Genomic DNA, 14,455 nt, shown 5'->3' on the forward strand with positions numbered 1-14,455 from the left:
AAAAAAAAATAGGGATCCAAAACCAAAACCCACGAGGGCGGTTTTGACAAAACCAAAACACGTAGTTAATCCAGATCCAAAACCACAACACGGTGGTCAGTAAACATCTCTAGTACAAATAAGTGAGACTAAACAAAACCTTCTATGAACATTTTAATATTCATATTTGTAGATATAAAAAAAAAGCGCAAGTGGTGACTGGTTTGCGCTGGTCATCAATTCTCAAACATTAATATTGAAATGTTATATAATTGTCATCTACTTCTGCCTTGAAATAAATAGGTAATTTATAGAGGATTGGGAACCCTTATCTGTAACCTACTGTACCATTACCAAGATAGTCCTAAAAAAAAAAAAAGAGCTGACAACAGATAATGCTACAATGAGCAACAATTAAATTGATGATTTATGTCCTTCCTATGAGAAAGCAGCCTCAGCGACAGTGTATTATACTTTAGATTAAATGTAGTGTTAGCATAAAAAAGTATGTCATAACGCAACCACCACTTTGGTACAAACAGCATGATCATTCCTGCATAATGTTAAGGAATGAAATAAATTAAATCTTCAACATTTCTGCCTAGGACGTTTGATCCATGGTAATATACTCATTACACACACTGTGTAATAATGCTTAAAGAAAATGCAACTGGAGCAGACATGATAAACATTTTTATTGATTCAAGTGAAGTTTTGAAAATCATAAGTTAAACATTTTAGTTTCAGGATTATAAATAAGGGAACTTATCAAGCAAGGAAATTCAATACCATTTCTATTGGTAGTAACATTGGCAGACTGCTTGCTGTCCAAAATGTAGTGTACAGTATAACAACCAATTATAAATAACATTTTTATGTAAAATACAACTGTGCACATCTTTAGAAAAATACCAACATTTTCTGTTTCAGCTTTGTTATTATAAAAGCCTATAAATCATACATAGAAATTTAACCAACATGCTTATTTCAGTTATAAACATTGTTAGAAGTGGTTTATCACCCATTATCTCTAAGGAAAAAAAATGGGAAACATTTATAAACAATATCTCAGTAAGAAATGTAGAATTCCCATCAAAGAGGCAACTGGGCTATACAGGAGGCAAATATATATATGTTTAAATAACAAGTCAGTGTTTTGTTACTCTAACTAAAACTATATAGAACAATATTTTAATATACATTTTAATTATATCAGTGTTTCTCATTATTACAGGCTGATCCCACTAAGGGATGACCCCCACCCCGCAAAAAAACAAATAAAAACTAAATCACCTCCCCCCAGAAAATACAACCCATTTGAAAAATGCATTCAGCTTTTAAGTATTACAGTTTCATTCACACCATGCGTAATATGACACTTCAAAGGATAGCTAATACCAGTAATACTCAGCTTTGCATTAAGCCATGCAGACTACTTATAAAGTGTTACACGTAAACATAAAGATCAAAAGTAGGAAAATCTCTCCAGGGAGATAAGCTATATATTCTATATTCAAGCCCTTTTCCGAATAATGGTTCAAGTTCAAAAGTTTTTCCCTAAAAAACAAAAAACCAAACCCTTGAAAGTACAAAAAAAACAAAGCAAAAAAAAAAAACCCTCAGAAAAAAAAAGTAACAAAAAAAAAACAACACAACAAAAAACACTACTCTTATGCTAGTAAACAAACATGCTTTGAAATATAAAAATATTATATGTGCTGTGGAACCAATTGCACATTAAACCAGCACGTGAAGCTTGGGTTTAAAGATCCATTTAAGACACTAAGGAGGGCACACTACATACAGCTCAAACAATGATGGCATTTACTTACCATTATAAGAGTCAACATTTTTTTTTATGACAAAATCATATTTTTTCCCCCCATTATGTTTCTAAATAAAAAGGGCGCGGTCTGCTACTAATGTTACATTAATAAGATTTCAAGTGAATGTTTTCTCCCTTATGTACTGGTCTGTGTACCAGCCCAATGAGTGGCTATACTCATTGTATATCTCCTAATCCATTCACTCATGCAGACGCTCATTATAGTAAACTAGCAAAAATAGTGATTAACTATACACTTCTACACTTTACATTTCATCTATATTGTATCACTTTAAATGTATATTTGTTGTGCTAATCTTTCTCCAACAACAGAAACAATTGAAGAATACAAATAAAGTTTTAATCTCTTATATAGGCATAAAATATTGTATAAATATTATTTATAAATAGGTCATAGGGCATGACCTAGTTCCCATTTATGTCCCCACTAAATAGTGTTGTTTTCCCTTTCAATGCTATTTTAGATATAAAAAGAAAGTTTTATGCAAACTACTAAAATTAAAGGTAAATGTTAACATTAGAGAGGACATAGTCCAATAGAATTAACTGCACTACATAATTACACTAAAACTATTGCACATACCTGTATCTGAGTGTAATGTATTCAGTGTGGGGAATTATGCATCCATATATAATAACATACACAGTATTTATTATACTGCAGGGATGTACACAACACAGAATTTAGGAGCCAGCCCGGTTTCTCTATCACCACTATGGATGCAAATTCCTCTACTTATTATATATCGTCATGATATATAGATATATATTAGCAGTAATGTTTTAGGTGCTAGTTGTGGCTCCTGGGATTTAGAAAGCCCTTTGATATGTACACATTGGTACATACATTGACATAATACATTATCACTACGTAGCTCCAGGAAACAGACCTACACACAGTGGAAGCAGCTATTATGTGGGATGAAGTAATATTCATCAGAAAGCCTGTAATTAGCATAATCAGAATGCCTCCTGTCCAGTAAGGAGGACATTCGTGGTAGCACAAGCCTCATGCCTCAGTGTTGTCTCTCGTTTTTTTAATAATTACTAGAAACGAGACATTCAGGCATGCGGTACACTGTGCCTCATGCCTCAATGAAGTTCCTACTTACTGGATAGGTGGCATTCTGATGAATATTTGCTCACATCACAAAAAAGGATACCTATACTGTGTGTTGAGGACTGGTACTATAAATAGAGAAGAGAGAACTGCAATAGTTGGTCATTTACAGCTATGTTTCAAACTCAATGTGAACTTTTTGCCCCCGTCCCCCTGTCATTGGGGCGAGTGTATATGGCTATCCATAAGGTTTATATGAACAGAGAAACTAGCCTACATGCACAAGCAACTGAAATCCTATCTTCCAGAACGCTGCAGGAGATGTTAAAAGCAGCAGGTAATGGAATAAGACTGGTGAGTGATGCCGCTAACTATTTCTTCTGAGATAGGAGCAAACCTTTGGAACAGCATCCACAGCAACTGAATCCTCTGAGCACATTCCTCTGGCAGTCGTATCCCTATCTCCATTCTATAAACGTCAGGTGGCAAAATAGTAAGGCAGCTGTTTGCTTCCATCAACGAAAAAGTGCTGGTCTGTACATTTCCAGTTCAATCACACTCTGCTGGGACAGACAGAGTGACCATATTCCCTGACTAGGCTCTTACAACACATTTTGTTTTGCCTTTCCAACATGGCTGATGACCTCTCCTTTCTGTGCAACTCGAGAGCAGTAAATCACTACCGAAAGAACAGAGGCCCGCGGCCTTACATACATTTACATTTTTTTTTTCTAAGTTTCAACGATCTTTCTTCCCAAACCTAAGTCCATGCCTTCTTCTTCTTCCCGCATCCATACATGTTAAGTGCCACAAAAACGGCTTATGACACAAGTGACGGGAATTGTGCGCCGACATCTCTGGTTGTCCAGACGTTACTGCAAAGACAGAAATATGCATCAAGTGTTTACATTAGGAGGTAAGTATAATTATATACAATAATCTCAAAATACGATCAGACCCCTGTTTAGGTTTAAGGTCCGGTAAGGGGAAAAGAAATCACAAAATTGTAAAGTAAAATAACGGAAAGACCAAAAGGATCCATTTCACTACTTTGTATTATTTTGCAAAACAGCTGCTCCAGCATGGAAAACCTATATACATTGAGGACCCAAAAAGGTCATATCTGCACAATAAAATACCATGTTTACTTAAGAAAAAAAATAAAAAAAAATAAAAATCTAACTTTTACTTAGTTGAGCAGCCATATTCAGGAATTATACTGTTTATGCAGTATTTCATAAGGTTTGCATCACTATACTGTATTAGACAGCAATATGCACAACAGATAAATACTGTACAGCCATGACAGCACACAATACTGTATCTGTCTGGGAACATTGTGGTTTAAAATGTGGTAAAGGAGCCTGTTAAGAAGTATCATGTGATAAAGCAGTGATACTAACCACACTAATCTACAAAGGGGCTGTGACATTACCTTTAATCTCAGTAATAAGTTAAACCGATTCATTTAATAAGATAAAGACACCTATCTGTAAAAACCATTAGCAGGCATTTTAAACAAGGGTTACAAAATATATAACAAACAAATGTGACAATCCAGCAGGAAGGAGCTGGGGGCCGCAGGTGAAGGCTCAGAGGGCCACCTGTTACCCATCAGTGGAATAAAAGGACTGTGGGGACAAAAAATTTTTTGGGAAAGTGTAATGGATCATCAATGACGGATTTTGAAGCTGTGCCTGGCAGACAGACACTGAACATTGGAGTCCTGCAGACTATGGAGCAGTGAGCAGGTGGACAGGATAAAAGGAGGACATGGTGCAGGAAAACAAGGTGACGACAGAGGAAGGCTAAAGATTTGGCAAGAGGGAATGCTTTAGAGTAGAGTATGGAGGCACACCATTCAGCCCTCGTGGCACGTATGAGATAGATGCCTAGGGTACATGAAAGCTGGAGGACGCAGAGCCAACACCAGGGGTGGAACATTGCTGGGCCCCTTAGTAAAACTTGGGTAGGGGAGCTGGCAACGTTGCCCTAGTCTCCATCAAAAGAGCAGAGAGAGTGGCTTGGAGTTGGGGGGGGGGGGGGGGGGTAGACAGTGACTCCCCCCATATCTGGGCCCGCGGCGGCCATACTCCCCTGTAGACCCACCAGTGGCCAGCTTTGAACACATTCTGTTTTCCTAATTTAAAAGACCAGATGAACAGTGTCTTCAGTAGCACACTGTCTGGATATTCAGTCCAGCATGCCCCTTTAACTGTTGTTTTATACATTAATTATTTTTCATATACATAGGGCTTTACTTTCCTTATCCAACATTTGGTATGTATTTCCATGATTATAATAACTTTGACATTAAGGGTAGATTCAATTCCCTGCGTTGTTCTTTAGGCCCGCGCACTTTTACCATTACTACAGCAAGTTCAATGCGGATTTTTGCTTGCGGCTCACAGAGCTGTGAGCAAAATCAGCAGAGAAATTACCGTAATAATGTGCAGCTATTACCGTAGTAACGGTAATAGTGCGCGGGCCGTGTTGTTCTAAAGAACAACGTGTGGATTTAAATCTACCCCAAAAGAATCCCAAAAGAATATTTAAATAGTTGAAATGTGTTAAATGCAGAACAGCAACACAAGTCAAAAATTGCTTACCTGTATCAGCAGCCTTCCAATCAGGTGAGAAAATGAACAAAAAGAATGGCCAACCCAACATTTAAAAGCATAACCAGCGCAATCATGACTGAATTGGGTCTCTGCAAGTAAGAAACACAGTATTATTATTTTTTAAGATACTGCCATTCAAGTCCACCAAATTAAAAATAAAGTAGCAAAACATACTTGATAAATTAGGGCCTGATTCATTAAGGATCTTAACTTGAGAAACTTCTTATTTCAGTCTTCTGGACAAAACCATGTTACAATGCAAGGGGTGCAAATTAGCATTCTGTTTTGCACATAAGTTAAATAATGACTGTTTTTTCATGTAGCACACAAATACTTGATAGCTTATTTGTACACTGAAATTTAAAGTTGATATTTGTGTGCTACATGAAAAAACAGTCAGTATTTAACTTATGTGCAAAACAGAATACTAATTTGCACCCCTTGCATTGTAACATGGTTTTGTCCAGGAGACTGAAATAAGAAGTTTCTCAAGTTAAGATCCTTAATGAATCAGGCCCTTACTCCTTATTCTGAGTTAAAATAATAAAAAAAAAAAGTTAGTGTAAATTTAAAGATTTACATCCTTAACAAGTTAAAAAACACACAATAATCCATGACTACCCCTGCAGTGGCAGTGAGATTTCAGTGCAGTAACTTCACTATAAACTGCATACATGCTGGTTGGAACTATTTTTTTTTATCCAGTGTATTGTAAGAGCTGGATTGCAAACATGCACACTTATCAGCCTGTTCCCAAACAGTATAATGCAACAGTTGAATAAAAAGCCAACTTTTTGACAAACAATCTGCCCACTTTTGTGTAAGCTCCACCCCTTTTGAAGTTGTCAACTTTGACCTGTCCTGATACAATCATGTCAGCTTAGAGGTATGGGATAAGTGAAGCTGCATCACTGCCTAATTAAAGTGGAGGCAGACATTTCAATATTCAGACTATCAATTTATTTGTGACATGTATCACAGTAATGTTACAAGCTCCTTGTTAATTGACAGGCTAAATATTGGTTCATAATGAAGAAAGATTAGTTCACTCCATAAAATGACTACCTCTGTTGTATATAAGCGAAGGATCTTCTTTAAGAACTAATTTAAAAGTGAAATCAGAGACTTAGAGGGAAATTTACTAACGAGCGCATTACTGTGCAGTCTGCAAAGCGCCACATATCAGTTGCGGTTTTCAGATCCAAACTGCAGAATTTATCACCCTGAAGTATGAAAACCCAAAACCTTATGCGATTTGTGGCAGTTTGGAGACCCCTATAACAGAGATGAGCTTATTTCTCTTGTAGTTTGCGTAATTAAACATCGTCCTCCAAATGAAACTGACACCTCTCTAAGGGTTCTTATTTTGGAATCAAAATACTTTATACTGTAGGGACAATTACGATCAAAATGAGCATGTATAACAATTTAGAAATATATCTTCATGTTGAAAATACTACAACATTTTTGCGCTTTTCCTCTCTTGTGTTTGAATATATCACAAAGTAGCAGAACCACGGTGGTAAATGAGGGATTCCAACCATATTGATCGTAAGGCATTCACACAGGCAAAGGCTCCGTTTACAATTATAGCTAACATGACTGCAAGAGGAGACTTGGGTGACTTTGAAAGATTGTTGGGACATCTGTAGCAGGACTTTTGGCGATCCAGAAAGCTGAAGTCGCTAATGTCTCATGACCAAATGTCTAAGGTGATATAAGTAAGGAATTCCAACGGAAAAACATATTCCACAATACTTATTCGGGTGGGGTACGTGATTCCGATGACAAGAAAGCCGACAACAGTTATATAGACATGAAAATGGCGATCAATATAATCGCCACATGTACAAAATACACACTTAAAAAATGACAGCCGACATCTCCGATATGTGTGCTATAAACCCCAACAGCAGAAAATGCCAGCAGTGTGACTATTGTCTCTTAAAACGGCGACACTGACATTGCTGGCATTAAGAGGGCAATGCCAGTACCCACTATTGTCGACTTTGTAGTCATCAGAATGATGACTACCACAGACTTACATCTGTGCATCAACTCAATGTGCAGTGGCGCACGCAGGGGGGGTTTCTGGTTCTCCAGTAACCCCTCCCCTCCGCGAACCAACGGTACTGTACAGCAGCTGCGGCGCTGTCAAAGAAGCGTCCGCGGCAGTGCTGTATTGTAGTATGCTGTAGAATTCAGACTCACCGAAATAGAGCTGCTGCGCTCCCTCTCGCAATATTTTTTTTTTCCGGGCTGGGCGGAAACCCCCCCTTTAAATCCTGCGTTCGCCCATGATGTGTAAGGCAAAACAGGCAGGCAAACTGCAGATGAATGTACTGCAAATTTCAACCTGTGGTGCAAGCATCAAGTTTAATCTAAAACAATTTGTGGACACCTCCACATAGCAGGGTGTCATAATTGGAGTGCATAAATTGCACATCACACCTGATAATGGCCATTTGAGGTTTAGTGTTGAAAAGATCACTGGTAATTAGCTAATGAGCAGTGGAGGAAGGTGATATGGACAGATCAATCATTCTCCACTATGGAGCCAGTCTTCAGTGCTTGTTTTCAACACTGAAGGTTTCTGGTGGTTCCATAATGTTATAAGAGACATTGTTACTTAATAGTACTAAGTCATCTTCCCCCTATGTTGCAGCACTATTTTACTGATGGGCAGCGTGCCTTCCAGGTTGACAATGCCTCTATGTATATACAGTACACACAGGGAGTGGAACTGTCAAACAACCAATAAGTGGATGAGCCAAACTCTGAGGTTTGCTTGACCAGGCTCTTATGTGTGTCTGGAGTAGGAATCTTTGTTAAATAGCAGAGCACAAGCTCTGTCAGGATACTTGGCTCAACTTTACATGAAGGCCAAGCGTTCCAACAAGTGCATGAAACTGTTCTATTATAAATGTTTTAATAGTAGCTCCTTCGTATAAAGCACTTGTACTCTAGTGTTACAACTTAATAATTGCTCATTTGTAAATCATTTCAGTAAGTATTCCCATAAAACAAGGTGTATTTTACCTTGGCATTTTCATTACCAATTCAAAGAAAATAATAAAAACAGGTCTATTACGGACATCTTCTAACTGTAATTTCCAACATGATGACAGTATCACAGTGTGCATACAACAAGGAAAATATGCTATACTATATTATGTTTGGCCCTTGAATCTGTTTCACCATAAAAACTACGAAATAAATTTTACAGCTTGGGATTGGATTCAAAGGTGGTTGAATGGATAATATGTTGGCTGAAGAAGAGGGAAGCAGAGAATTGCAGTAAATGGTGCACATTCAGAGGATGTAAAGGTCATTAGCACCAGGATTCCCCAGTGAATTGCCAATGCTCTGAATTCTCTTTATTGGTGACATTGCTAATGGTACTGAAGGTAAAGTCTGCCTTTTTACAGATAAATAATCACATGGTAGAAACACTGGTGTTAGCCTAATGAATGATAAATCTAGGTACAACTGCTGTGGATGTGTTTTTTATCTGTTGGTACTGCTCCTTGGTCCTCCCTCTATCTTGATCTCATCACACTGCACCAGTTATACTATCCTACACCCTCCTGCATCTTCAACTATTCAAGCATCAACCCTCCAGTTACCTTATGCATCCTTGTACAACACTCCAAGGACTGATTATGCGCTCTACCTCTTGTTAGCGTTTACCCACGCAACCCTCCAGTCACTCTTCTACCCCTCCACTCCCTCAACAGACATTCAGATGCAGCATTCCTGTGTTCTTTCCTGCATTCCCCCTTTCTATGTCTCTTCTAGTATATTTTCTAATTGTGCCTTCCATTCACTATCCTCCTGCCTCATTTCCATCAGCATTACACCCCAACTGTTTTGAAGAGGTCTGTGCAACTAAAATGGTGCATGGTCTAAATCACAAAAAACTTACCAGTAAAGACTAAATGACCTAAACATGTCTAACGAAGTGGAGAAAGGCGAAGGGGATATTGGTATGATAGAAGCTTTTAAATTTAATCAAGAAATTTTTAAAGGTTCATAAGGAAAGCAATTTTAGAGGCCAAGTAATAGTAGAACAAGAGGGTATGCACTAAAACAGAGTAATGCAGAGCTGGTACAGACTAATACAGTGGGGCTAAAAGTGTGCAGGATAAACACAAGGCTATCCGAAATCTGGAAGAAGTTAAGAATAAAACTGGGTATAACACTTACAATCTGTAGTCAACTAAAAAAGCAGTCCAAACAACACATAACTTGAAAGAACGGAAGTGAAAAAAGATAAAGAATTTATAACTATAATTAATAGCACAACATTTTTCTAGAGTGCCTTTTACGTTAATCTAAAAAAGGGGTTGTCCATCTTTTGGATTCTATCTACCCTGTAATCCTCATGGTTATCTTAATCCAACTGTAGTTTAGGCCAGAAAATTGGGATCCCCAGAAATACATTCAAATCCTATCGGAGAAAAGGTTAAGTAAAGATGGATCCACATTTAAGTGATCAATTCCACCAACCTTCTGTCTTTCAAAATTCAATCACTTGTCCAGCACTAATTATGAACAGCTGAGACAAGGTATAAAGAGAACAAGAAGTGTCTTTAGGAAAATATATAATCTGTTTGCAAAATTCATCCTAAATTGCCACTCTTATTTTTCATCTGTTTAAAATGAAATACAAATTTAAAAAAAAAAAATACAAAAAAAAATAAAAATACTTTTACTATACTTTTATATGGCTTTATAGGACTTCCGTGTTGTATCAATAAGTCTTTCTTTCCAGAGCAGAGATGATCTGCATCATATCGGAAGATAACTAAAATAATCTCAATCTAGATTAAATAAAAGCCTTGGTGAAAAACACAGATAGATGTGAGAAAACCTTTGTTTAATAAAAGTTGTAGGAGGTTATGTATAAACTAATAAATTAAAATAGTCTGGAAAAAAATAAATAAAGTATGCTTGTAATACTTACAGAGCTAATTTCAGTGCCAACAGGTGAAATTGAATCATTATGGTTTTCATTCTTTGGTGCCACATGGTTGGGCTTCTTAACTTTTGGCTCAGGCTTGCTTTCTTTGGCATCTGGCTTTGTCAGGGGCTTCTTGGGACTTTGCTTCTGGGGTGGCGGTACACTTACTATTGTTAATGGCTTTTTTGGGTTGGAGTCTTCTTTTACACCTGAAGGCAATAATGGGTTCACTTTCGCATAGTAGCTATGGAAGTCGGTGTGCAGTTCCCCATTGCCAGTGCTGCTTGGATTATGACCAAATGAAGCCTTTGGCGATGGTATGGCAATGGACTCCTCTTTCACAGAAGCTTTAGGAGGCAAAGGTTTATTGGAAGAAGCAGGTAGATTCTCAGTCGATGCACTTTTTCGCTCAAGATTGGGAGGTGACACTTGAACAGTATTAGAATGGTTTGACTTTGAATCCTGTGAAGAAGACTGTACCGATTGCTTTTGTTTCCGCTCTGGTGTTCTTGGTGGAGTTGTTCCCTTCCTGTAAAAATGTGGTGACTCTTTTGGAGAAGGTGGTTTTTTGGGCAACTTTTCCTCAATATTCTCTTTAACTTCCACAACTTCGTGAAACTTTTGCCTGATGTAGTCTGGACCTGAAATTGTAGGAAAATAAAAAATTAAAAAATCTGCGCAAGGTGGAACAGCATAGAGGTAAAGACGTTTACATTAAATACTACGTACAAATTAATTTAAGAATTTGTTACAGAATATCTCTTTTGTATTGCATAAATTATGTTTTATAGCTATCATTTGCTGGAAGTAAAACCTTTTAAAGAGGATATAAATTCAGCAAATCTACCTTTTTCTGTATTACAAGTAACAAGGTCTAAAAATATTTTCACCAAATTAATATCTAAAATGTTAGATTTAAAAACTTTCCATCTCAATAAAGCATGAAAAGGCTTTAAAATAATTTCTGATACAGCTTCAAATAATAAGTATATCGATATGCATTTTATAAGGGAACGATAAGGATTAATACTATATACTTTTTCCCAACTGCCTATGTACAGTTTTACAAACTAGGGGCAAATATTGTGCCCATAGTGGTCCCAGTGACCTGTACATAAAATGGATTCTGGTAAATAATTTGTTCTAATATCTATTGCATAATTTAAAATAAATAAATAAATTTGTATTCACAAAGATGAAACAATACCAGAAAATAGGGTGTGCAGTAATAGCCTATGCACACACTTAAATGTTGTCAAATATTTAAGTGGCCGCCCGCTCCCTGCGCTCGGCTAATGATCACCACCTCTCCTCCACTCTGATCACCTCTTCCCACTCTAGAATCCAAGACTTCTCCTGTGCTGCCCTCTTCACTGGAACGACCTCCCTCGCTCCATCCGTCTCTCACCCAACCTGTGCTCCTTCAAACGGGCACTTAAAACTCACCTGTTCCTTAAGGCCTACCAACCATCCACTTAACCTCTCATCTCTTCTGTTTCTCCCCTGGCCCCCCTTTTCTCTCCCTTTGTTTCACTAGGTCCCTTCTGTGCCTTATTTTGTTTACCCTCCCTTAGAATGTAAGCTCGTATGAGCAGGGCCCCTCTTCCCTTCTGTCTCCATACCTGTTCTTCCGCTTTTTCTCTACTGTATTTGCCTGCCCAGAGTTTCTGAAGTATTTGTACTTTGTGTTTATTGTTCTGTACTGTTTTACCCTGTATAGTCTACTGTTCGTACCATGTACGGTGCTGCTGAAACCTTGTGGCGCCTTACAAATAAACAATAATAATAATAATAATAATAATAATAATAATAATAATACAGAGAAGGAGGTACAGATATGTCTAAATAAAATAAAGACAGAAAGCACCTGGCCCGTATGGCATTCACTCAAGTGTGCTAAAGGCACCAAGTCGTGCAATTGATAGACCAATATTTTTTACATTGACAAACTCCTGTATAATCGATACCATTCTTTAAAAAGGAAACAGAATCGGAACCAGGAAATGATAAACCTGCGATTTTGACTTCAATCATAGGTAACTTATTTGAATGGATTTTAAGGGATTCAATTCAGAAATATTTTGTAGAAAATCATTTGATAACTGTCAGCATGGTTTTATGCAGGTCATTCATGTTTAACAAACAGGATTATTTTTTATGAGGTGGGAAGTTTTCAAACTGGATCTAGCAGTGCAATTGATGCAGTATACTCGGATTCAAAGAAAGTGTTCAGTATTGACCTAAATAACAATATTGGACATAGAATAAGAGCACCAGGTCGGGGGGTAAGCTATGTATATAAGAGAACCATTTGAAGGACAGAAGACAGGGTATAAGTTTAAATTGCACATATTCAGATTGTTAAAGTTATTAGTGGTGTACACATTGATTGATTGAGCCCTGTCTTTTTCATTATGTTTGATGACGACCGTGTTGATGGCCTAGAAATTAAGGTGATAGCACTACGTAGGGTTAATAACATAGCAATAGTAAATTTCTACAGGGAAAAAAATGGATAAAGCAGTCTGGGCTGTGAAATAGATGAAATGTAATATAGAAAGATTGCGGTAATAGCAACGCTACTTACACATTTAATGGAACGGTGGTAGTCATTTCACCGACTACCACCAACCCGATATTACTTACCCCGACAAGGATTACCCGACCCTCACTTTTCCTACATTCTTGTGAAGCCGAGTCTTTATAACAGTGATTAGCAACAATTCCGATCATATAACAGGGCTGCAGCTGTCAATGACGTAACTTTTAAACCCGACAGTATTATTTCTGGTCTTAAAGGTATAATTTAAGGGGCGCCGTGTCCACAATGTATTTTTACTAAGGCTTTTAAATTAGAGCCAGCGCCTCCTTAAATTATTCTTTTAAGACAACAAATAATACTGTTGCCTTTAAAAGTTACGTGATTTACAGCTGCCGCCCTGTTATATGATCGGAATTGTTGCTAATCACTGTAATAAACATTCGGCTTCACAAGTATGTCGGGTAATCCTTGTCAGTGTAAGTACTATTGGGTTGCTGGTACATGGTTTCATGTACCACACCCTAATAGAATACAGTTGGGGGAGACAAGATAGAAAAGAACTTTGGAACACTAGCCGACAACTGAATAGCAGCACACAGCAAAGGCAAATAACATCCTGGGATGTATAAAAAGGGGAAAATGGACATGATGCACGTTTTGGGCACCCCACTGTTTGAAAACTATAGGAGAGCTCAAGGCTGTTCAGCGGCAGCCAATCTCACAAAAGGAAATGGAAGTGTTAATTTAAAAAGATGACAAATATAAATCTAAGATCAATATAAAAATTTGTCTAATGAGCTTCCCGTACTAAGGATCATGCCGAGCGCAAGGTGTCCACTGCAAATGAAAGAAATATAGGAAGGGTTACATTAGTTAAGCAGTGGAATTGCTTACTACATGAGATGGTGATGGCAAATTCACTAAGAATTTAGAAATGGATTGGCTGACTTTCTTAGAAGAAATGTAGCTGTAATTAACAGAAGACATTATGGGGCCTATTGTATTATCTTATACTCAATGGAACTTTTGGGGTCAAGAAAGATTTATTTTACGCTAAATTAGCAACAGTTATTGTTTCCTTTCTCTAGTTCAACGCAATTAGAATTTATGAAAGTTACCATTGGATGGACCGGTGTCGTTTTAACCTAAGCAACTATGTAACAGACCACTCCAAAAACATACTGGTAGGTTAACTGGCAGCTAACAAATTGACCTAGTCTTTGTGTCTGTATGTGTTATGGAATTTAGACTGTAAGCCTCAATGGGGCAGGGACTGATGTGAGTGAGTTCTCTGTACAGCGCTGCGGAATTAGTGGCGCTATATAAATAAATAAATAAATAAATGATGATGATAATGATAATATGCTTGCATTTTCAGTCATGGCCATGAATGTGAGTCTTTCAATCTGGACAAAGCATATTTAACTTGGAGACTTTAAGTGAA

At 37.4% G+C, this 14,455-nt stretch overlaps 1 protein-coding gene across 1 annotated transcript in view; it reads right to left on the reverse strand.

The window, feature by feature from the left end:
- Positions 1–659: 659 nt before the first annotated feature.
- The window catches only part of JPH1 (junctophilin 1), a 96,130-nt gene continuing 82,334 nt past the window's right edge, over positions 660–14,455 (reverse strand). Inside the window, exons 4-6 of the mRNA XM_075213672.1 lie at positions 10,473–11,110; positions 5,495–5,595; positions 660–3,760 (exon numbers count right to left, since the gene is read on the reverse strand). Of these exons, the coding sequence (XP_075069773.1) occupies positions 5,515–5,595; positions 10,473–11,110 (719 nt within the window). The 3' untranslated portion in view covers positions 660–3,760; positions 5,495–5,514. The remainder of the gene's footprint in view (positions 3,761–5,494; positions 5,596–10,472; positions 11,111–14,455) is intronic.

The sequence above is a fragment of the Mixophyes fleayi genome, chromosome 5, assembly GCF_038048845.1.
Source record: "Mixophyes fleayi isolate aMixFle1 chromosome 5, aMixFle1.hap1, whole genome shotgun sequence".
In the NCBI taxonomy this organism is placed as follows: Eukaryota; Metazoa; Chordata; class Amphibia; order Anura; family Limnodynastidae; genus Mixophyes; species Mixophyes fleayi.